This window comes from Saccopteryx bilineata, chromosome 5, assembly GCF_036850765.1.
Source record: "Saccopteryx bilineata isolate mSacBil1 chromosome 5, mSacBil1_pri_phased_curated, whole genome shotgun sequence".
Classification (NCBI taxonomy): domain Eukaryota; kingdom Metazoa; phylum Chordata; class Mammalia; order Chiroptera; family Emballonuridae; genus Saccopteryx; species Saccopteryx bilineata.
The window spans coordinates 64,442,871-64,467,201 of NC_089494.1; the positions used below are offsets into that span (position 1 = coordinate 64,442,871).

At 38.0% G+C, this 24,331-nt stretch overlaps 1 protein-coding gene across 5 annotated transcripts in view; it reads left to right on the top strand.

Annotated features, from left to right (window-relative positions):
- SLC25A12 (solute carrier family 25 member 12) overlaps positions 1 to 24,331 on the top strand; it is a 206,523-nt gene that overhangs the window by 129,457 nt on the left and 52,735 nt on the right. For 4 of the 5 annotated variants that reach the window (XM_066279356.1, XM_066279359.1, XM_066279357.1 and 1 more), the window contains exons 4-5: positions 11,163 to 11,278; positions 19,905 to 20,044. In XM_066279356.1, coding sequence (XP_066135453.1) covers positions 11,163 to 11,278; positions 19,905 to 20,044 — 256 coding nt within the window. Of the gene's footprint in view, positions 1 to 11,162; positions 11,279 to 15,828; positions 15,932 to 19,904; positions 20,045 to 24,331 lie in introns of those variants that run through there. The other variant, XM_066279360.1, reaches the window with a different exon arrangement.

The following is a 24,331-nucleotide window of genomic DNA, read 5'->3' on the forward strand; positions in this document are numbered from 1 at the left end:
GACCAGGCAAACCCAGGGTTTCCAACCAGCAATCTCAGCATTCCAGGTTGACATTTTATCCACTGCACCACCACAGGTCAGGTGAGACAATCTTTAAATGTTATTTCCATATTTTAGAAAAATATTAGCTTGGAGTAGGACAAGAATTAAATGCAGTGAAATCTGTTTAGGAGACTATTGTTAATAGTTAAAGTAGAAATGTTGGTATCTATGTTCTTTGCGTCCAGGGTTAATATTGTATTCCCTTATATTTTCCTGCAAAATCTAGCACAGTGCATGAAATAATCTTGGAAAGATTTTGTATAATTTATTGATGGCAGATATTGGGAAACTTGTATATATTTTGTCTCTAGTCTCTAAAGAAGTCAGATCAGCTGGTAAGTTATTGTGGACCATTTAGTCATTAGACCAGGGGTCGGGAATCAATGGCTCGTGAGCCAGGTGTGGCTCTTGATGGCTGCATCTGGCTGGCAGACCAATCTTTAATAAAAATAATAATAATGTTAAAAATATAAAACATTCTCATGTATTACAATCCATTCATTCCCTACCGCTCATGTTCATGGTAGCGGTGGCTGGAGCCAATCACAGCTGTCCTCCGGGACAACACCAAATTTTTATTGGATAATGCATACTGTACACGGGTCATTGTATGGCTTTCATGGAATTACATTTTAAAATATGTAGCGTTCATGGCTCTCTCAGCCAAAAAGGTTCCTGACCCCTGTATTAGACTCTCAATAGTGCTTAAACAATAAGGCATGTGAAAATTAATTATAGTTAATCAGAATGCTTACTTCAAAATGATTAAAGATAGCATATACATTTAGCTCATTTAGAAATGATAAGAGGCCTGACCTGTGGTGGCACAGTGGATAAAGCATTGACCTGGAATGCTGAGGTCACTGGTTCAAAACCCTGGGCTTGCCCAGGATGCTTCCCACTCCTCCCCACCTCCTTCTCTTCCTCTCACTCTCTTTTCTAAAATCAATAAATAAAATCTTTAAAAAAATGATCAGAGTATTTATTGTTATTAATTTGGTCTGAGACCTCTTTCCAGAGTATCCATGTCTTTTCAGATGCTTTCTTTTGTAACTGTCTGGTGCATCTCAGTAGTGTATCCTTTTGTTTTGTTTTGTTTTTTTAATTAATTTATTTTTTACAGAGACAGAGAGTGAGTCAGAGAGAGGGATAGACAGGGACAGACAGACAGGAATGGAGAGAGATGAGAAGTATCAATCATTAGTTTTTTATTGCGTGTTGCAACACCTTAATTGTTCATTGATTGCTTTCTCATATGTGCCTTCACCGCAGGCCTTCAGCAGACCGAGTGACCGCTTGCTTGAGCCAGCAACCTTGGGTTCAAGCTGGTGGGGTTTTCCTCAAACCAGATGAGCCCGCGCTCAAGCTAGCGACCTCGGGGTCTTGAACCTGGGTCCTTTGCATCCCAGTCTGACGCTCTATCCATTGCGCCACCACTTGGTTAGGCAGTAGTGTATCCTTTTTGAAACTTCACAGAGTGGTTCTCTCAGGTCAAGTGGAATCAGTGATTTACAGTGGCCAGAGTAGAATAGATCAAAAATGTGTTTTGGTTAGTAAAGAATCTAATAATGTTGCATAGTGTTTACTTTAAAAAAAAGATTCAAAATAATGTTTCTCTTTTTAAAAGGCAAATATGTTCTATTTCAAAATTTAAAAACTTCTTGAACCTTTTTTCTCTTGAGTAAATGAGATTGGGTAGGAAATCTGATTCATAGTTATGTCAAAAAAATTATAAGGAAGTTTATGAAACAATTTCTAAAAGCAGAGAAAGATCAAATTTTCTAGAAATAAAGGGATTCTAAACCGCCTCCTGTTCATGAGTAGTCCTCAGAGGTTTCTTCTGAACTTGCTGAAATATAATACAAACTGAGTGAGTTTGTATCTGTGTTTTCCTGGGAAGAAATCCCAGGTTTTCTTTTTTTTTTTTTTTAATTAATTTATTTATTTATTCATTTTAGAGAGGAGAGAGAGTTAGAGTGAGAGAGAGAGAGAGAGAAAGAGAGAGAGAAAGAGAGAAAGGGGGGAGGAGCAGGAAGCATCAACTCCCATATATGCCTTGACCAGGCAAGCCCAGGGTTTTGAACCGGTGACCTCAGCATTCCAGGTCAACGCTTTATCCACTGCGCCACCACAGGTCAGGCAAATCCCAGGTTTTCAAAAGGGTCTGTGACTTCAAAAAGGTTGAGTCATTGTTAAACTTTCCTTAATACTTTTATTGTTTTTTAAATTAATTAAATTTATTGGGGTGGCATTAGTCAATAAAATTATATAGGTTTCAAGTGTGCATTTCCATGATATCTGATCTGTCCATTGCATTGTGTGTCCACCACCCAAAGTCGGATCATCTTCTGTCACCGTATATGTGGCCCCCTTTGCCCTTTCCTGCCCCTACTCCCCTCTGGTACCCATCATACTGTTGTCTGTGTCTGTGAGTTTCCTATGTTCCACATATAAGTGAAATCATACGGTTCTTAGCTTTTTCTGACTGACTTATTTTGCTTAGCAGTATATTTTTTTTAATTTTTATTTTTTTATTTTTTTTAACTTTATTTATTCATTTTAGAGAGGAGAGAGAGAGAGAGAGATAGAGAGAAGGGAGGAGCAGAAAGCATCAACTCCCATATGTGCTTTGACCAGGCAAGCTCAGGGTTTTGAACCAGCGACCTCAGCGTTCCAGGTCGAAGCTTTATCCACTGCGCCACCACAGGTCAGGCTAGCAGTATATTCTTAAGGTCAATTTATGTTGTGCAAATGACAATATTTCATCTTTTCTTATGGCTGAATAAGTATTCCATAGGGATACATGTACCACATCTTCTTTATTCAATCACCTTTTGAAGGACACTTCGGTTATCTCCATGTCTTGGCTACCATGAGTAATGCTGTAATGAGCATAGGGGTGCACATATGGTTGTGAATAAATGTTTCGAGTTTTTCAGGTAGATCCCAGAAGAGGGGTTGTTGGATCATATGGTAACACTATTCTTAATTTTTTGAGGAACTGCCATACTGTTTTCCATAGTGGGTGTACCAATTTACCGTCCTACCAGAAGTAAATGAGGATTTCTTTTTCTTCACAACCTTTTCAACATTTGTTATTACCTACCTTGTTGATAATAGCCATTCTAATAGGCGTGGGGTCATATCTCATTGTAGTTTTGATTTGCATTTCCCTAATAGCTCATGAAACTGAGCATCTTTTGATATATCTGTTGGCCATTTGTATGTCTTTTTGGGAGGAGTGTCTATTTGGATCCTCTGCTAATTTTTTAACTGGATTGTTTGTTTGATGTTGAGTTGTGTGAGTTCTTTATATTTTTTGGATATTAACCCCTTATTGGAACCATTGTTTGTAAGTATCTTCTACCATTCAGTTTTGTTTTTTTGTTTGTTTTGTAGACAGTTTCTTTTGTTGTACAGAGCTTTGTAGTTTAATATAGTCCTATTCATTTATTTTGCCTTTAATTCTCTTGCCTTTGTGGTCAAATTCTTAAAATCTTCTCTAAGAGAAAAGTCCATAAGTTTAATACCTATGTTTTCTTCTATGTAATTTATTGTTTCAGATGTTATTTTGAGGTCTTTGATCCATTTTAAATTAATTTTTTCTACACAGGGACAAATTATAATCTAGTTTCACTCTTGCATGTGGCTTTCCAATTTTCCCAGCACCATTTATTAAAGAGGCTTTCTTTTCTCCATTGTATGTTTTTGTCTCCTTTGTCAAAAATTATTTGCCCAAATGCATGTGGTCTTATTTCTGGGCTCTCAATTTTGTTCCATTGGTCTGTGTTTCTGTTTTTCTAGCAGTACCATGTTGTTTTGATTATCATTGCTATGTAATATAACTTGAAATCAGGTAGTGTGAAACCTCTGGTTTTGTTCTTTTTTTTCTGGGGATTGCTTTGCCTATTCCATACCAATCTCATGTGGGGTTTTTTTGTTCTACTTTCTTTTAAATGTCATTGGGATTTTGATGGGGATTGCATTAAATTTGTATATTGTTTTGGGTAATATGGACATTTTAACTATGTTGATTCAATCTATGAACATGGAATATCTTTCCATTTCATTTTGTGTTTTTCAATCTTTTTAAATAATGCTTTGTAGTTTTCAGTATATATGTCCTTCACATCCTTTAAGTTTATTTCTAGGTATTTTATTTTTTTGGTTGCAATTGCAAAAGGAATTATTTTTTTTATTTCTTTTTCTGAAACTCTTTTGTTAGTCTATGGGAATGCAGTGGATTTCTGTACATTGATTTTATGTCCTGCAAGTTTACTATATTTGTTTATTGTTTCTAATAGTTTTTTTGGTGGAGTCTTTAGGGTTTTTTATATAAAAAATCATGTCATCTGCAAAAAGTGACACTTTTACTTCATTCCCAATTTGGATGCCTTTTCTTTCTCTTCTCTGATTGCTTTGGCTAGTACTTCCGATATCTTTAATACTTTAAGTTAACCTGTCTTCATTTAACATTTAAGGAAAAGGAGGACCAGAGATGTTGATTTACATGCCCAATAACACAAAATTAGTTCTCTTAATTTTCAGTCCATTTTTCTTTTTGCAAAAAGGTATTTTCTTTCTTTCCTTTCTTTGTTTCCATCCCTTTACCCAAGGCAGTGATGAAAGATTAGAATTATTTTTTCAGCCCTCACGAGGTATTTTTTGGTACTAATGTAGTTTTTTGGTGATGAGCTCTATAGGTATTTAGCTTGAAATAGCACCACATAATATTGTTTATAATCATGCAAGACCAAATCTGAATTAATAGGAATAGTATTGATAAGTTTAAGTGATCTAGTTAAGTATGTGGGAAAAGCATGTTTAAGAGTGGTCAATACTATGACCTGTTGTGCTCTGGCCCTCCTGACCCCACCTCTTGTTTTCTTTTTTTTTTTACAGAGACAGAGAGTCAGAGAGAGGGATAGATAGGAACAGACAGACAGGAACGGAGAGAGATGAGAAGCATCAATCATCAGTTTTTCATTGCAACACCTTAGTTGTTCATTGATTGCTTTCTCATATGTGCCTTGACCTTCAGCAGACCAAGTATCCCCTTGCTCAAGCCAGCGATCTTGGATCCAAGCTGGTGAGCTTTGCTCAAACCAGATGAGCTCGTGTTCAAGCTGACGACCTCCGGTCTCGAACCTGGGTCCTTCCGCATCCTAGTCTGACACTCTATCCACTGTGCCACAGCTTGGTCAGGCCCACCCCTTGTTTTTTTAGCATGTAATTGCCCCCTCTTCCTCCTCTTTCCTATTCCCTTTCTTCTAATAGATAGTGAAATAGATAGATATTTCTGTTTATATTCTAAACAGAAATGTTTTGATGTAGGAACTTGCTTTTGGAGAGTCTTATAGAAGAGCACTGTATGGTATAAATAGCATGATAGGTTGTCTAAAAGTAAAGCCATTAGCCAAGCAGCATTTGTGAGACTGTAACTTAAACTTTGAAGTTCTGGATGTATAATGAAAAGCAAAATGATTTTGTGCACTAAATGCAGATCTCAGGGACTATTACTGTATGATCTAATCTAAAATATTTAGACAGTTGCTTGTTTGAATCTGTAACTTCTAGAACCATAGTTTCTACATTTAGCTCTAACCTGGAGGTTCTATTCTATGATGTGGAAAACTAGTTTTCCTCACTTTTACTTTTTCACAGGTGTTTTCCGTTAATACTCCACACGCATATTGAAGAATCTTTTATGCAGAAACTTGGTTGTTTTAAAAAAATTACAAATTATTAGTATTTTAAAGTTTTATAATATCCACTTAGTAAATTAAAAAAGAACCGTGTAAGAAAATTTAGAAACACATAGCTTCATAAACTAGTATTTCAAAGTTATAAAATGATATAAAATGCTATATGTTCTTTGTAAAATATCAAACAGCAAGTATGGTATCCTCATTAAAAGAAAAAAAATAAACTATTACAGTATGAACTAAGTAATGATTTTTTTCAACTCCACAGTTAGTGGCTTGCATTTTTTTACTGCCAAAGTCTTGAATTGATCCTTCTAGCGATAGGGAAATTCATGGTAGGATAAATGAAAAAAAGCTTTAAAAATTATTCTGGAACATGCTTGCTTTATGTTATCAGATAAGCAGATTATTTCTTGCTTTTTGAAAAGTATTGTTACATTATTATATATTTTTACCTAAAAATAGGTAAGCATATCAGAAATATCCCATTTCCTCCCAATATTTTATGAAAATTTTCAAACATTTTAGAAAATTGAAAGAATTTTACAGTGAATACCCATATACGCCACTACATATATTCTACCATTAACATCTTTCTATACATCTTTTCTCATGTATTTATTCTTTCCATCAACCCATCTTATTTTTTAATACATTTTTAAAGTAAATTGCACACACTGATACACTTCTCCTTAAACATTTCAACATGGATATTGATTGGGTTTTAATATTTGTTCTGAGTTGTTTCTTTAGATGTAAATTTTACACACAGTGAAAAATGTAAATGTTTTTTAATTGAATTTATTGGGGTGAACTTGGTTAATAAAACCATACAGGTTTCAAGTGTACAGCTCCATAACACATCATCTGCACACCGCATTGTGCACTCACTGCCCCGAGTCAGGACTCTTTCTGCCACCATCTATCCCTCCTTCCCCTCTGGCAATCACCATACTGTTGTCTGTGTCTTTTTTTTTTTTTTTTTTTTCATTTTTCTGAAGCTGGAAACAGGGAGGCAGTCAGACTCCCACATGCGCCCGACCGGGATCCACCCAGCATGCCCACCAGGGGTGATGCTCCACCCATCTGGGTCATTGCTCTGTTGCATCCAGAATCATTCTAGTGCCTGAGGCAGAGGCCACAGAGCCATCCTCAGCGCCCGGGCCATCTTTGCTCCAGTGGAGCCTTGGCTGTGGGAGGGGAAGAGAGAGACAGAGAGGAAGGAGAGGGGGAGGGGTGGAAAAGCAGATGGGTGCTTCTCTTGTGTGCCCTGGCCCGGGAATCGAACCCCAGACTCTTGCACGCCACGCTGATGCTCTACCACTGAGCCAACCGGCCAGGGCCTTTTTCTTTTTGTGTGCTTAATCCTTTTACCTTTTTTACCCAGGTTCCCAACCCTCCTTCTCCTCTGACATTTCTGTCAGTCTGTTCTCTATATCTATGAGTCTCTTCTGTTTCTGTTTTTTGGTGGTTTTTTGTTTTCTTTTTTTTTCTTTTTTCTTTTTTTAGTGAGAAAACGAGAAAAAGAGACAGGAAGGGAGAGAGATTACAAGCATCAACTCATAGTTGTGGCACCTTAATTTTTTATTGACTGCTTTCTCATATGTGCCTTGACTGGGGGGCTCTAGCCGAGCCAGTGACCCCTTGCTCAAGCCAGCAACCTTGGGCTTCAAGCTAGCAACCTTCAGGCTCAAGCCCACGACCACGCGGTCATGTCTATGATCCCAAGCTCAAGCCAGTGATTGACCCTGTGCTCAAGCTGACAAGTCCACGCTCAAACCAATGAGCCCATGCTCAGGCCGGCGACCTCAGGGTTTTAAACCTGGGTCCTCAGAGTCCCAGGCTGATGCTCTATCTGCTGTGCCACCACCTGGTCAAGCTCTTGCTGTCTGTTAAAGATACATTTGCTGAGTTTTAACAAATGTTCACTTATTTTTTTTATTGTATTAAACTATATATAACAAAATTACCTTTTTAACCATTTTGAGTGTACAATTCAGTGGCATTATGTGCATTCATATTGTTATACTGCCATCTCCACCACCCATCTCCAGCACTTTTCCATCTTCCCATACAAAAACTTCTTTCCCGTTAAACAGGGAGTTCCCTTTCTCCCCCAAAACTCAGTCCCTGCTAACCACTGTTCTGCTTTGTATCTCGTTAATTTGACTATTCTAGGTATAAGTAGAATAAGACTATATTTGTCTTTTTGTGTATGTCTTATTTCATATAGCATACATAATATTTTGAAGATTCTTTCATGTTGCAACATGCATTGGAATATCACTTCTTTTTAAGGCTAAACAATATGGAGTGACTTATTTTTAAGTTGTTGATGCTTTTCTGTTTCTTAATTAACTTTTCTTCAGATAAATCATTCTATATAATAAAGGTAACTGAGTATTGAGGTTCGGCTGAATATTTCCCCAATACCTTCTTGTAATGGTTTATTTACTGTAGATTCAAACACCTTTCTGTTTCCCAGCCATAAGTTAAAATTGGGGAGGAGTGAAAGGAATTGAAGGCCGGAATTGGGAGTCTTTCACTGGGCCCACTGAGTTGCTGAATGTTTTAAGTTAGATTACTTGACTTAGTTAGACTCTTCTAAGCATTCCTCTGGCTTTAAGGTTGCATGAATATATAATTTTCCTTTATGAATATACTGATAGTCAAAATATAGATATTTAATAAAATCCACAGACTTTATATGTTTTCTACAAAGGGCTGCTCAGTTGGAAAACTACCCAACAAGAGTCTCAAATCTGCAGGGGCAGGATGTAGATAACTGCTGATGAGCCCTGTTTCTTGGAAGGAGGCAGTTTCTGCTTGACTCCAGGGGCTGGTGCTATTTGGCACCAGAAACCTGTTGCCCAAGCTTGCAATTTATCAAGAGAAACTAGGAAACTGGATATTTGTTTGAAATCTTGTAATTTCTGAATGTTGGCAACTAATATAACCAAAAAATACTTTCATGCCAAGGAAAACATGTGAGCCAAATTCATTCTGCCAGCTGACCTTTTATGTCCTTTGCTAGTCGAGGCAACATTCTTTGGCTTCTTGTAAATACAGAAAATTTTACTACTGAGCGTGAAATGGGTTTTTTTTCTTTCTTTCTTTTTTTTTTTGACAGGAAGGGGGGAAACAGACTGACAGGAAGGGAAAGAAATGAGAAGCATCAGTTCTTTATTGTGGCACCTTAGTTGTTCATTGATTGCTTTCTAATACGTGTCTTTATGGGGTGGGGCGGTGGAGCAGGCTATAGCAGAGTGAGTGACCCCTTACTCAAGCCAGTGACCTTAGGCTCAAGCCAGTGACCTTGGGCTTCAAGCCAGCAACCTTTGGGCTCAAGCCAGTGACCTTGCACTCAAGCTGATGAGTCCACACTCAAGCCAGCGGCCTTAGGGTTTCAAACTTGGGTCGACTGTGTCCCAGTTCAATGCTCTGTCTGCTCCGTCAGGTGAAATGTGTTTTAAAGCTACATGTTCTGCATTTCATTGTAATTGTATTTTATTTATTTTATTATTTATTTATTTTACAGAGACAATCAAAGAGAAGGATAGACAGGGACAGACAGACAGGAATGGAGAGATGAGAAGCATCAATCATTAGTTTTTCGTTGCTCATTGCCACACCTTAGTTGTTCATTGATTGCTTTCTCATATGTGCCTTGACCGGACCGTGGGCCTTCAGCAGACCGAGTAACCCCTTGCTCAAGCCAGCGACCTTGGGTCTAAGCGGGTGAGCTTTTTGCTCAAGCCAGATGAGCCCACGCTCAAGCTGGCAACCTCGGGGTCTTGAACCTGGGTCCTCTGCATCCCAGTCTGACGCTCTATCCACTGCACCACTGCCTGGTCAGGCTGTAATTGTATTTTATATAGATTTTTTTTTTCTTTTCTGAAGCTGGAAACGGGTAGGCAGTCAGACAGACTCCCGCATGCGCCCGACCAGGATCCACCCGGCACGCCCACCAGGGGGCGATGCTCTGCCCATCTGGGGCGTTGCTCTGCTGCAATCAGAGCCATTCTAGCGCCTGGGGCAGAGGTCAAGGAGCCATCCCCAGTGCCCGGGCCATCTTTTGCTCCAGTGGAGCCTCGGCTGCGGGAGGGGAAGAGAGAGACAGAGAGGAAGGAGAGGGGGAGGGGTGGAGAAGCAGATGGACGCTTCTCCTGTGTGCCCTGGCCGGGAATCGAACCCAGGACTTCCGCATGCCAGGCCGACGCTCTACCACTGAGCCAACCGGCCAGGGCTATATAGGTCTTTTTTTTTGAGAAAGAGAAATATCAACTTATAGTTACTTTAACTTTACGAGTATGAGTGCATTGACTGCTTCTTGAACTTGACTTGACCTGGAATTGGACCTTTAGGCTCAAGCTGGCGACCTTTGGTGTCATGTGGACAATTCCTTTGCTCAAGCCAGTGACCCCGCACTCAAGCTGACAAACCTGTGCTCTAGCCATCAACCTTGGGATTTTGAACCTGTGACCATCCACATTTTGGATGGATATTTTATCCACTGCGCCACCACCTGTGAGGTTATAGATTTCTTTTCTTTTTTTTTTAAATAATGCTGTTACTTGGCTACTAGTCACTTAGCAGTAACAGCAACAGGGTATGAAATCTTTGCAGCAAGTTTGCTATGGAAGTAACTCTAAACTAGCACATGCTAGCTCTGTGAGATCATCAAGGCTTCACTGTAATTTTGACCACTGGTTAGTTTTACAGCCTTGAGTGTTACAGGACACAGTAAGTTTTAGTTCCTCCCCTACCTTTGTTTTAAATTTTCCTTTAGAAATTTTATTATTGGCCCTGGCCGGTTGGCTCAGCGGTAGAGCGTCGGCCTAGCGTGCGGAGGACCCGGGTTCGATTCTGGCCAGGGCACACAGGAGAAGCGCCCATTTGCTTCTCCACCCCTCCGCCGCGCTTTCCTCTCTGTCTCTCTCCTCCCCTCCCGCAGCCGAGGCTCCATTGGAGCAAAGATGGCCCGGGCGCTGGGGATGGCTCTGTGGCCTCTGCCTCAGGCGCTAGAGTGGCTCTGGTCGCAACATGGCGACGCCCAGGATGGGCAGAGCATCGCCCCCTGGTGGGCAGAGCGTTGCCCCTGGTGGGCGTGCCGGGTGGATCCCGGTCGGGCGCATGCGGGAGTCTGTCTGACTGTCTCTCCCTGTTTCCAGCTTCAGAAAAATGAAAAAAAAAAAAAAAAAAAAAAAGAAAGAAATTTTATTATTGATATTTCAAACATACATTAAATAGAAGAGTGTAGTGATTCAATATACTCATCATCCACTTTTAATAACTATTAAAATAATTGTCAAAATTGTTTCATTTATACCTTCACCCATTCCTTCACACTGTATTAAAGGCAGGTTAAATGTCTGATATTTTCCCTTTCTTTACCAATTTTATATTTTCTTCTAGGTTGATCTCCTATCAAGAGTTTTTGGCATTTGAATCTGTTTTATGTGCTCCAGATTCCATGTTCATAGTGGCTTTCCAATTGTTCGACAAGAGTGGAAACGGAGAGGTGACATTTGGTAAGGAAAAGAAAAGATTTAAGTGATAAGTGAAGTTAGTGAGGCTGGTTCAGTCTTTAATTGCTAAATCTAGTAACTGCATATAGATTGATGTTTATTTATGAGTTAGTAAGTGAAGTCTTAATTTCATAAGAGGATTTACACAAATAAAATAGAAATGGTTTTATTTTCTTCTAAACAAAGGAATCTAGGAATGCCATTACTTTAGCTCACTGAGTCACTGACACTTTCACATACCTAAAATAGATGGTGTAAAATTTTTTGTTCTGGACCAGCCTGGGCAAAAGTCTTTATGAAACAGACTATGAACAACATGGAGAAATTAGCTCATTCTTTAAGGGACTTTTGGGTGGAGCGTTCAGACTTCTCTGTAGTGTCTTTGGAAAATTTTGATTTTAACACAATGGAACTGAAGGAGGAAGTGAAGAATAGTTAGTATCCTCTGGACCCCCATTTTAGATTTTTGGCTTTAGGAAACAAGGGTAAGATATTAAAATTGCCATCTGAGTTGGATGTGGAAATTGATTTAAATCCTTTGATAGGCGTGTAATCTACACAGTGTTGATGTCTCGCAAGCTATAAACTTGGATTTCTATTTGTAGCTTTGTATTAGTTTTTAAAGACACTTATTTTCAGAAATTAGTTCTTGTTTGGGAAAAATATCAGCTAGTTGTTCCTGTGAGAGGCTTTTTAATAAAAACGATGCAGTGCTTTCAAGGACCATGAGCCCTCCACCCCTCCCCCCGTTTTAATATTTGGAATTCTTTTATTGTGATAACACACACAGAACACTTGCCATCTTAACCACTTTTAAGTGTATAGTTTAGTAGTGTTGAGTATATTCACATTGTTGTGAAATAGATCTCCAGAACTTTTTTATCTTGTAATACTGAGCTCTAGAGCCCCATGTATGGTGAATTGGCATCAGTATGTCGTCAACTCTCAAAAGTCAGGCTTTTCCTGAGCCATAGCCCGAAATCTTGACTCACTCTCCAGAGTTTGTTCTAAAACAAGTATTTTTAGTTAAACCGAAAGGAAGAAATATCACTGCCATGGTAAGATTGGTGAGAACAGACAGGTTTTCGGAAGGGCTGGTGGTGCCTTTGCTGTGATCTTAGTGCGCACATTTTCTAGCTTGGCATTCATTGTTTCCTTCTTTCTGCCCATTGACCCAGTTGTCTTCTGTATAAGCACATTTCCCCAAATAAATACCCATGCAGAACACTTGATGTTTCTGTGCATATCTTGGCATTCTCCCTGCTTTGGAGCAATATCTGTAAAGAATATTGACTTTCCTCAAAAATACCTAGATTCTATAGTGTAAAGCATAGAAGCCTTTGTATCTCATCTTTCAGCATTAATCCTGTACTATTAATAATGCTGCATTTGCTGTTTTCAGTAGGTATCACACATGCTCATATGTCTCACTTCCAAATGTGTAGAAATGCTTGGGAGATGACTTGATACAAGTATCTGCACTAGTAACAGTCTACTTGTGTTTCTATCACATGTTTGTTTTGTAAGAATTAGATTTCTGTAAAACAAATTGCAATTTATTTGCACCTTCTATGATACAAATCATGGTTCTTCGTGTCTCCTCCATTTGATTGCTTTTCCCAATTTCTATTTTTAAAAATAAGTCACTCTAGTCATTTCATCTAACAGACTAACAGTAGAGACTCATGCCATTCTTGATTAGTATATTAAAATGAGTGTAGGAAATAGCTGAGTGGTTTACACCACCTTAATATTTTGTGCAAATGAAAGTTTGTAGTTATTAGAGCCCAACCTTAGCATTTTATAGATCTTTTGTTTTTCCCTCAGACTATGTTTTATGAGTTAGACTTTTAAGAAAACAGGATTCAAAGCAAAACCAATCAGTTTTAGTTTTTATAGCAGCTGGTATGAGCCAAGAACATATAACCCCCCCAGAATCCTGCTTTTATTCTTCTCCATAATCTGGAGATGGGAAGATTCTTACGGAATACGGGAAAGCCGCCTCCTTTCAGCATTATTCCTGTGGTCCCGGGCCAGCTGGATGGTTCCTTTGGTGGTGCTCACCTGTTTCCTGGGACTTCAACCATTTCCCCTCTCTGCCCTGCCTTCCTAGTTTTGAGGAGCCATTTTTAGATGAATATTCTTAACTAAAATAAAAAGAATCATAGTGAAAAAAAGTTAATTTTTATAGTCTTAGAAAAAGAGGAAAAGCATAGAAACTGTTACAAATGCCATTTAAAATTTGTAAGGCTCTATTTTAAGACTATAGAATTTCAGCATAAGAAAATAATTAACTTGGAGTTTATTTCTATAGGATTTTTGGATCTGTGATAAAGGTCAGTTTTCATGTTTGTACCCACTTAATAAAATGAACTGTGCTTATGTATTTGTAGACATATATTTAAGTAAAAAGAAATTTTAGATCCATTCTAACTTGAAATTCTTTCACCAAATGGCCTTGTGTTTTCTAGTTGGAAGCTTATTTAAAGACTAGTTTTCTCTCATGTACATCAGGAGAGAAAGGTGGGAGAGAATACTGGCTGCAAGGTGTAATGGAGTGGGGAAAGACTCCTGTGCCATCGCTCTCTCTCGTCGACTCTGCTGATGATGTTATCTGTGTACTTGTATATATGGTTCTCCTCTGTGCTTTTTTTAAAGATATGTTTTTATATACTTCAAATTATATACTTGTTTGCATCTTTCAAGTATTTATATAAGTAGTAATATTGAATGACATTTTCTTGAGTTCTGGGCAAGTTTTTCTTTTTTTTTAATATTATCATTATTATTATTATTATTATTATTATTATTGTAAGAGATTCCTTTACTCTGGGAGGGAGGACTTACCATGAGACCTTGGTAATACATTTCAGAATGTGCAAACTCAGGGGAGGGTTCTGGAGTTTTTAAAAGAGTGAATAAAACCATTAGTTAATTGTTTCCTTTTTGATGCTCCTTTAATAAAACTTCTAATGCATGCTGTGGATAATTATTTAACGGCTTGTGTATATGTTAACTGCCTGGTGGCATGAGCCTTGTAGAGGCCATTGCATGACTGGTGTGTGCTAGATACAGTGCAGACTCGCCTTGGTCTTCCTGTTTTCCACCAGGGTACTGGATAGTCTGCTCGACAGAATTAGCTTGAGGTAACCTAGATAACCAGTTATACTACGTTGCGTTGTCAGTAGCTGATACGCTTTTGGTATGTCATAAATTAGGAAAAAATTAAAGCCTGTTGCTTTAACAAAGATGTAATTATTTTTTAAAAAACCAACTACCACCTAAACTCATATATTAAGTAATAAATTAATAAAAAACATGTTATATATTCTAAGTTTTCTATTAAAACCTCATCAACCTTGTGTTACAAAGTGTTTGCCTAGCAACAGGAATTCTCCAAAGTGAACTTTTCCAAGGCCTCATCTTTATCCCCTGACTGTAGGGTTCTCAAAAAACAGGGATTCCTTTTGATTTTGTACTGTCTTTGACCGTCAATATATACAGCAAATAAAACTGTTTCATTCATACCTCTAAAATAGACTCTTACCCCCTAAAGGGAAGAATAAATTAGGCATAACCACCGCTACCATTAAAAGGTTAAGGAGGAAGAATTCCAGATATGAAAAATGTTTTCTCTCAGTGGAAACAAAACTGTAGACATGGAATCATATGAAATACTAATGCTAATAAATACCCAGTTTAATCTGGTAAGAATTAGAGCTTCACCTGGGCATTCAAATTAAAACCGGAAGAAGTTTTGAGACTTCTTTCCGATATCGCAGAGAAGATCCTATGAATACTCAAGGCTATTAGGATGGCTATTAAAGTTTGAGCTTAAAAAAAGGGGGGGCGTGCTGTTACTAGTTTTTATGCCATTTGGTGGTAGACTGGTGAAGCATCTAGCTCCTATAGCAATAGATGCTCTTTAAATTCATCTTTCCTGAGAAATGGACCTTTACGTATATTTGGCAGTGTGGCTCCTCTGTTGACGGACTGTACAGTAGTCCCTTCTGGAGGTAGGTAAAGTGTTCATAGAAATATTTTCTCTCAGAAAAACAGAGGAGGTCACCCAGGAAACTAACGATCCTCCTGGAACTACAACCTAGAAGCCTGGGACTGAGTCTCTAATGCTATGTTGATTGGGACTTCCTTTTAAAGTTCTTGTTGTTGATCTTTATTTTGTTGTCGTTTGTTTTCCTTTGTTTTCTTTCTTGGTCTCTTAGTTGTTTCTCTTCTTTCCCCCCAAGTTTTCCTTCACTGAAATACTCTTTACTTCCACAAGTCTTGCCATTGTTTTTGTTCTGTTATACACAAGGATATTCATTGTTCATGGTTGGAGTCCTAAAAGCTTCCCCTGACTTCACTTTAAGAACGGTGCAGGTGAAACTCAGCCGTTGAGGATTTTTTTTTCCTTTGACAATAAATATGTTTGGTCTCAAGCCTATAAGTTGGAAGCGTGGCTCCTGCTGGGCTGAAATCCTTGGAATCAGGATGTCGTTGGGCTGATGGTAGGTGGGCTGTGACACAGGGCTGATGGCTTGTATACCTACAGGAGGAGTTCTCTGGCCACACCGTTGGTACAGCAGCTCCTTCCAGGCTCATTCATGGAACAGGCATGGCGGCAGTCTTGGAGAAGAGTGCCAGCCCCGGTCAGAGGTAATTTTGTACTGCAGAAAGGTGAAAAAGACCAGTAGGAAGCTCCCATAAGGATCAGGGGAGGGATGAGGGTGGATGAGATGGGGAGACACAGTGGGGAAAATTAAAACCTCTGTTAAGACCTATTTATATAATATATATGCTTCAATATATATTTCATCTAGTCCAATCATCATAAGTGACTGATACAGCTAAACTGACTAATGTTATATGTCAGTGAACATTTTCACTTAATGACAGTTGTCACCATTACCTGCCCGCCTGACAAATCACTATGCTCCTCTCCTTTAAGCCAAGAGAACATAATGACAGGCTACTTTTGTATCTGACCCCAATTCTCTTTTCAAAGGAATTAGAAACCATCTCGTTCCATAAGCCCATGCTCTGCAGGAAGTGAAAAAGTGGTCTATTGTTTTCTATAAGTCAGAAAACGAATGGATTCCTATTTCCCTTAGCAATGACAACCTAGTATAAACCAGTAGATGATGATCTTGCTGCCAATAAGACGTGACTGTCATATCCCTTTCATCCAGGCCAGAACTATGGCTACTGAAATAGTACTCCAAGAAGTGCTATTTAGAGCTAAAGACCCTTGTTTGCCACTGGAAAGACGGGATTCTCTCTGGGGACAACTTCTTGTACAGTGTTAGATGTATAGGGTATGTGAGATGATTGGTGTTCTCTTTCATGTCACGCAGAACTGATAAAACCTGGGAAGATAAGAACATCAGCTGTTTGAGCTATTCACACAATTATAAATTCTCCTGTTCTGGAGCTTTTGACTAACTTTTTTGTTGTTGTTGTTGTTATTTAAGTGAGAGGAGGGGAGATAGACTCCCACATGTGCCCTGACTGGGATCTACCTGGTGACCCCTATCTGGGGCCAATGCTTGCACTGAGCTATTTTTAGTAACTGAGGTAGAAGCTCCACTGAGCCATCTTCAATGCCTAGGGCCAATACACTTGAATCAATCGAGCCTTGGCTGCGGGAGGGGAAGACAGAAAGAGAAAGAGAGGTGGGGGGAAAAGCAGATAGTTGCTTCTTCTATGTGCCCTGACCAGGAATTAAACAAGGACTTTCACACCAGCTCAATGCTCTACCATTGAGCCAATTGGACAGGGCCTGACTAACTTTTTCTTCCCATAAGCACATCCTAGTAAAAGTGGTAATTAAGAATTGGACTTCAAAACAGTAGTCATACTAATTATTTCTGTAAGCCTCCTGAATTAGCCTTACGCAGTTGGTAGTGTAAATAGTAACAGAAGGGAAGTGGGCTACATCAAGAAGTGCCAAAGTAGCTTTGAACTTTTGTTAGTCCTGATAACTACAGTTGTAGCCTGTGACATGAGGCTGAAATAATTTAAAATGTCAAAGGGTAGTTATAAACCACAGCACATTATGATGGTCGTAATGAAACCATACACAATGCTGTCAAGTGCCGTCTGCTTTAGGAGAAGTAGGAAAAGTTCAAACATACTCATGAAAAATGACACACCAGTATTTGGGGAGATTACCATTAATAATTTAGGCTATCATTTTAATTGTTCCAAAGATATTCTAAAATCTTTTTTAGAGGTTGCTAGGAAGTTTATAAAATAGGTTTTTAGTTCAGGTTTTTATTATGGAGCTATTTTTCTAAATGTAAATTATACATTGTAATTTTGGTTTATAAATATTCTTTTTGTGATAGTAGAAAACAGTTCTCATAGTTAGTTAAAATTTTGTGGTTTGAAAGCTTCTGAATCTTTGACTTTATTTGATGTAGTTCCACACTTGAGCTTATGCTATCTTCTGACAACATGAAGAGAATTGAGTTTTATTCCACCATTATATAAAACTTATCTAGATAGCAGTATGTACATTTCTTATAAAATAGTTGCATTTTGGAACTTGTGACCTTTAAAATAAAGATTATCATAAAATGACTTATTCCCTTTAATAATCTTAATATTACTTAAATATATAGTGTAATTTAACTTATCCTATTCTGTTTTCTTTCTTCTTTTTTTTTTTAGTTTATTGGTTTTAAAGAGAAAGGAAGGGGGAGAGAGAGAGAGAGAGAGAGAGAGAGAGAGAGAGAAACATCAATTTTGTTGTTCCACTTATTTATGCACTCATTGGCTGATTCTTGTGTGTGCCCTCACTGGGGATCAAACCTGCAGCCTTGGTGTATTGGGACCATGCTCTAACCAACTGAGCTCTCTGGCCAGAGCCTGCTTTCCATTTATTTCTTCATATTTCCTTAGTTTCACACTTTTTTTAGCCCTTAAGGATAAGAAACCTAATTAATTTGAGGATAGAAACAGCTAATTAAATCAGAGAATCATGAAATTTTTTTTATCTGCTATAATATTTTTACCTCTAAATATTTTATTGCAACCCTTCTTAATTTAATTATCTTATGAACTTTAACATAGTTTATAACATGAAGTTTCATGTAGATTTAAGGGTAATCCTTTTTGTTGATTAAAAGCCAGGATCCCATGATTGCTATTGAATTAATTATTTGCTTTTAGAAACAAAACCCCACATATTTTTGTTTATGGAAGGTGAAAATAATTGGATAGGATTTGAAAATTCTGAAATACTGTTGCTACTTAGGCAAGAAAAAAAAATGCTACTCCGTTTGAAAACAAAGATGAGAATCCCATCTCCCCAGTGACATCCAATGCCTTCTTCAAGTTACTGATTGTTGTGACCTATTCAGAGCTGTTTTATATATTGAGTCCAGACTGGCAAGATTTCTAGTTCAGGATTCTTAACACCCCATGCCCTCCCTACCTTCACCATAGCAATGCTCTTTCAAGGAAAAGAGGAATATAAAACTAAAGGGAATCCATTAAGCCATTTATAATATGAGATTTGTATCTTAAAGAATTTGAAGAAATTAGAGAAAATAGCATAGTTGGAGATTATAAAACATTAAACTTGTATTTGCTAATTCTCTAGTATAATTGATAGCCATTGATGATAAAACCCTTTCACTATATAATTGGCTTACATTTGAAAATAATTTGGTTCTTAAGATGTCAGTAAAACAGGCTTCCTGCTTTCTTAACTTTTTAATAAAATTTTTTATTTTTGGCATGAGCTTCTAAATTAGTTTATCTAGTCTAATGCTTGTTAAAGTACCAGTCATTTGTGAACTGACTTTTATAGGAAGCGTAGAACCGTGTAAGAAAGTGAATGATTTGGTTAGTGCATGAGACAAGCTGTCAGAAGGTTTGGGTTGTATATTAACACAGTGTGACTGGTTCTTATCTAAAAGTTAGTTCATTGTGTTTAGTCATTCTTTATTTAAAAGTGAATCACTAATTTCACTTATCTTAAAATATTTTAATAGTTGAGGCTAATAATCATGGTTTTTATGAGGGTTTTGAAACATTGTGTCAAGACCATATTTTTGACAATATCAGAAGCTTTTAATAAGGTGCTTGCTGCTGAGCTAATGATATGCTTTTGGTAGTATTTCTTATACCTATCTTCAATAGACATATTCAGGCTAGTGTGAATGTAATAATCAAGCCTCAATCAAACCATACTTAGGATGACAAATATTGCATTATACTGTAATTTAGGTATTCATGCTTCTGATAAAGGGCTTAATTCAACTCCTTGAGGAACTGGGAAAACACTATTGATTTTATACTGGAATGCAAAGTAGCAGCCATTTATAGTGCAAAATATAAATCATTTACAAATCACTTCCTAATTAAAACTATATCAAGAGAGATTAAGAATCTCATGGCCTTATATCTAATGGTACACAATCTTAAGTGTAAAATTATATTTTGTATCAATTGTGTTCCTGTGCCTGGGTTTCTGGGCACAAAAAATTTTGCAGCTAATCTTGATAGAATCAGATAATATTGACTTTAAAAATTTCTCTTAATTTCTTTCTGTAGGAACATTGCAGTGGACTAAACTACTTATTCCAGATATAATTTATTTATTTTTGTTTTCCCTTTTAAGAAAATGTCAAAGAAATTTTTGGACAGACTATTATTCATCATCATATCCCTTTTAACTGGGACTGTGAATTTATCCGGCTGCATTTTGGGCATAATCGGAAGAAGCATCTTAACTACACGGAATTCACACAGTTTCTCCAGGTGAGATTTGTTTTCATAACTGGTGTAAATATATACCACTCCTCCTCCACGTCCCTTTAAGTTTTACTAAGTTTACTATAAAAACAAGCAATCTCCTGTGACTTTTTTGTTTAGTTTTTGTATTTTTCCTGAAGTTAGAAGCGGGGAGGCAGAGAGACAGATTCATGCATGGTCCTGACTGGGATCCACCCGGCATGCCCACCAAGGGGCAAAGTTCTGCCCATCTGGGACGTTGCTCAGTTGAAACGAAGCCATTCTAAGTGCCTGAGGTGGAGGCCATGGAGCTGTCCTCAGCGCTCGGGGCCAACTCTGCTCCAATGGAGCCTTGGATGCGGGAGGGGAAGAGAGAGACAGAGAGGAAGGAGAGGGGGAGGGGTGGAGAAGCAGATGGGCGCTTCTCCTTTGTGCCCTGACTGGGAATTGAACCCGGAACTTCCACATACTGGGCCGACACTCTGTCGCTGAGCCAACCAGCCAGGGCTTCTTCTGTGACATTTTATCTCCACTTTTCATTTCTCACTACCAGAGCCAACTTCTTAAAAAACTTTTATAATTGTTTCTTTCAGTGTTGTTTACTTCTATATTTTTACATAATAAACTTGTGTTGGCATTTCTGATTTTTAACTTTTCACTTTTAGGTTTTTGTTTTTTGTTTTTTTTTTTTAGAGAGAGAGACAGAGACAGGAAGGGAGAGAGATGAGAAGCATCAACTCATAGTTGTAGCACTTCTGTTGTTCATTGATTGCTTTCTCATGTGTGCCTTAACCTGGGGGCTCCAGCCAACTTAATGATGCTTTGCTCAGAGCCAATGACTTTGGGCTCATGTTGATCATCACATGCTCAAGCCAGTAACCCTTTCCTCAAGCTGGATGAGCCTGTGCCCGAGCCGGCAATTTCAGGTTTCAAACCTGGGGCTCCAGCGTCCCAGGACAATGCTCTATCCACTGCACCACAGGTCAGGCACTTTTAGGTATTTTTTATTGAATTTGAACTGTGGAAGATTAGAAGCTACTTCCTTCACTTCTCCCCCTCTACTACAGACTTGAAATTTTCTGTCCCCACCCTGCCATCACATAAGTCTACTTAGATCAATATCATATTGGAATAACAATCATTTTGTAAACACTGTGCATGACTAAAATGATTTCTTAGAGTTTCTAGTTTTTCTTGTTTAGTTTTCTATGTATTTTTGTAATTCTTTCACAAACTTTGCCTCCGTTATTAAAATCTCATTTTAATATGTTTAAAACGCATTAGGTATTCTATCAATTTTTATCTTACAGCTCTCCAGGAGCTTGCTTTCTTTTAAAAAAAAAATTGAGGTAAAATTTACTTAACATAAAATTAACTATATTAAAGTGCACAATATACTGGCATTTAGTACGTGCACAGTGTTGTGCAACCAGCACCTCTAATTTGAAACCTTTTCATCACTCCAGAAGAAAACTCTGTACCTATTAAGCTGTCCCTCCCCATTCCCGTCTCTCCCCAACTCCTGGCAGCCATCAGTCTATTTTCTGTCTTTATGGATTTACCTATTCTGAGTATTTCATATACAGCTGACTCTTGAACAGCACCGGTTTGAGCTACACAGGTCTGTTTATACACAAATTTTTTTAAGTGTATGTGTACTACTATAAATATATATTTCTTCTTTATGATTTTCTTAATGACATTTTCTTTTTCTCTAGCTTACTTTATTGTAAGAATGCGGTATATAACACATAGACAAAAATGTGTTAATTGACTGTTTATGTTATTGGTAAGGCTTTCGCCAACAGTAGGCTATTAGTAGTTGCATTTTGGGGATTTTTGACTATGTGGCGTCGGTACCCCTAACCGCTCCCCCAGTTATTCAAAGGTCAGCTGTAAATAGAATTAATTATAAATATGACTTTTTGTGTCTGGCTTTGTAGTTTCATTTAGTATAATGTTTTCAAGGATTATCCATGTTGTAGCATGTATTATACTTAATTTCTTTTTATGGCTGAATACTATTCTATTGTATGGATATACCATATTTTTATCTATTCACTAGTTGAGCATGTTCTCACCTTTTGGCTATTATAGATAGTGCTGCTATGAACATTGGTATAAAAGTTTTTGTTTGAATATCTATTTGCTTAATCTTTTCAGTATATTCCTAGGAGTACATTGCTGGGGATATGGTAATTTTAAGTTTAACTTTTTACTTCATGGTGGGAGGCTGGACTTTGTTCTTGGTACATAACTGTCAGTCTGTGATCTCTTTTCATGTTCACCCTGGGGAATCCATTTGTCTTTCTGTTGTGTTGAATCTCCATGTGCTGGATTTCATCTCTTCTTTTATTATGGGCTATTTCTTCTCTTTGGTTGAGTACTTCCTACAGGGGCTTCCTCGGGAAAGTAATTTTCTGTCAGATTTTTCATATGAAAACCTCTGCTCTATTATTACACTTAGTTTGGCTGCGTGTAGAGCGCAGGTGGGAATTTATTTTCCTCCTGATTTTGAAAACCTCTCTTGTTTTCTGGCTTCCAGGTTTGCCACTGACAAGTTCAGTGTCATTCTTATTCTTGATTCTGTTTTGAAACTTTTCTTTCCATTTGGGGGAGTTTTAAGATTTTTTTTCCCCCTTTCCTCAGTGTGGTTTTTTAAATATTTTTTTTTAATTTTTTTTTTATTTTATTTATTCATTTTTAGAGAGGAGAGAGACAGAGGAGAGAGAGACAGAGAGAGAGAAGGGGGGAGGAGCTGGAAGCATCAACTCCCATATGTGCCTTGACCAGGCAAGCCCAGGGTTTCGAACCAGCGACCTCAGCATTTCCAGGTCAATGCTTTATCCACTGCGCCACCACAGGTCAGGCGGTTTTTTTAAATATTTTAAACAGATTTTATTTTATTAATTTTAGAGAGAGGAGAGCTAAAGAAGGAGAAGTGGGGGCAGGAAGCATCAACTAGCTTCTTGTTTATGCCTTAACCAGGCAAATCTGGGTGGTTTTTTTTTTTTGTTTTTATTTATTCATTTTAGAGAGGAGAGGGAGAGACAGAGAGAGAGGGAGAGAGAGAGAGAGGAGAGACAGAGAGAGAGAAGGGGGGGAGGAGCTGGAAGCATCAACTCCCATATGTGCCTTGACCAGGCAAGCCCAGGGTTTTGAACCGGCGACCTCAGCATTTCCAGGTCGACGCTTTATCCACTGCGCCACCACAGGTCAGGCAAATCTGGGGTTTTGAACTGGTGACCTCAGCATTCCAGGTCGAAACTTAACCCACTGAGCTACCACAGGTCAGACTCTTCAGTGTTTTAAAATTTCACTGTAATATTTCTGATGTCAGTTTATTTTTATTCATTGTGCTGGGCATTCAATGGGCTCTTTTAATTTAAAAATTATGTCCTTTAATTATTAAAACTATTTATTTACTCCTTTCTGTTTTCTTACTTTCTAGAACTAGTAAATATATTAAATATATAATCCTTTAGTTTTTTTTGTATTTTCCTTTGACCTATTCAGTTTTAAAGTTTTATTAGATTTCTAATTTTTTTTTTTTTTGGTTTTCTGAATATTTCTTTTTTATAAAGAGTATACTATTCTTCTTTTGTTGATGCACTATATTTTCACTTCTCCAAATATATTAAAGACAGGTGTTTTGTTTTTTTAATTTTCTTCTCCCTGCAAGTGTATTTCTTCCAAATATCTTTCTCTTTGCTTGAATCTCTGTTTTTCATATTAGTGGCCTTTCTCATATGTCTGATGGGCCTTGATCCTCATCTCATAGTTAAGATTGAGGCTTATTGGAATCTTTTACTTCGTAGTGGGACTTACTAACTCTGGATGTTATTGTAAAGTTCTCTGGCTGGGCTGTTATATTGGGGACCCTCTACTGTCTGTATGTTCAGATTTTTTCTTTTGAGTTGAGAAATCAGAGAATAATCATCTGGCCTCCCATCTGGATTATTAGGTCTAGATTTTGATGTTCTGGCTGCTGAGTAAGGCAACACTCAGTATGGAGACTGACTTTTATTTATTTACCTCATTTAAACAGGGCCTACTCTTTCCTATTATAGAGAGCCTCTGTTAAACTTTCCAGGCCTTGAACCCCTAGGTGTTTGCTAAGGTAGGGAAACGGCAGCGGTCTAGCTGTGGTGTGGAAGGCAGGTAATGACTGCTTTTTTTTTTTTTTTCTGAAGTTGGAAATGGGGAGAGATAGACAGACAGACTCCCGCATGCACCCACCAGGGGCAACGCTCTGCCCACCAGGGGGCGATGCTCTGCCCCTCCGGGGCGTCGCTCTGTTGCGACCAGAGCCAC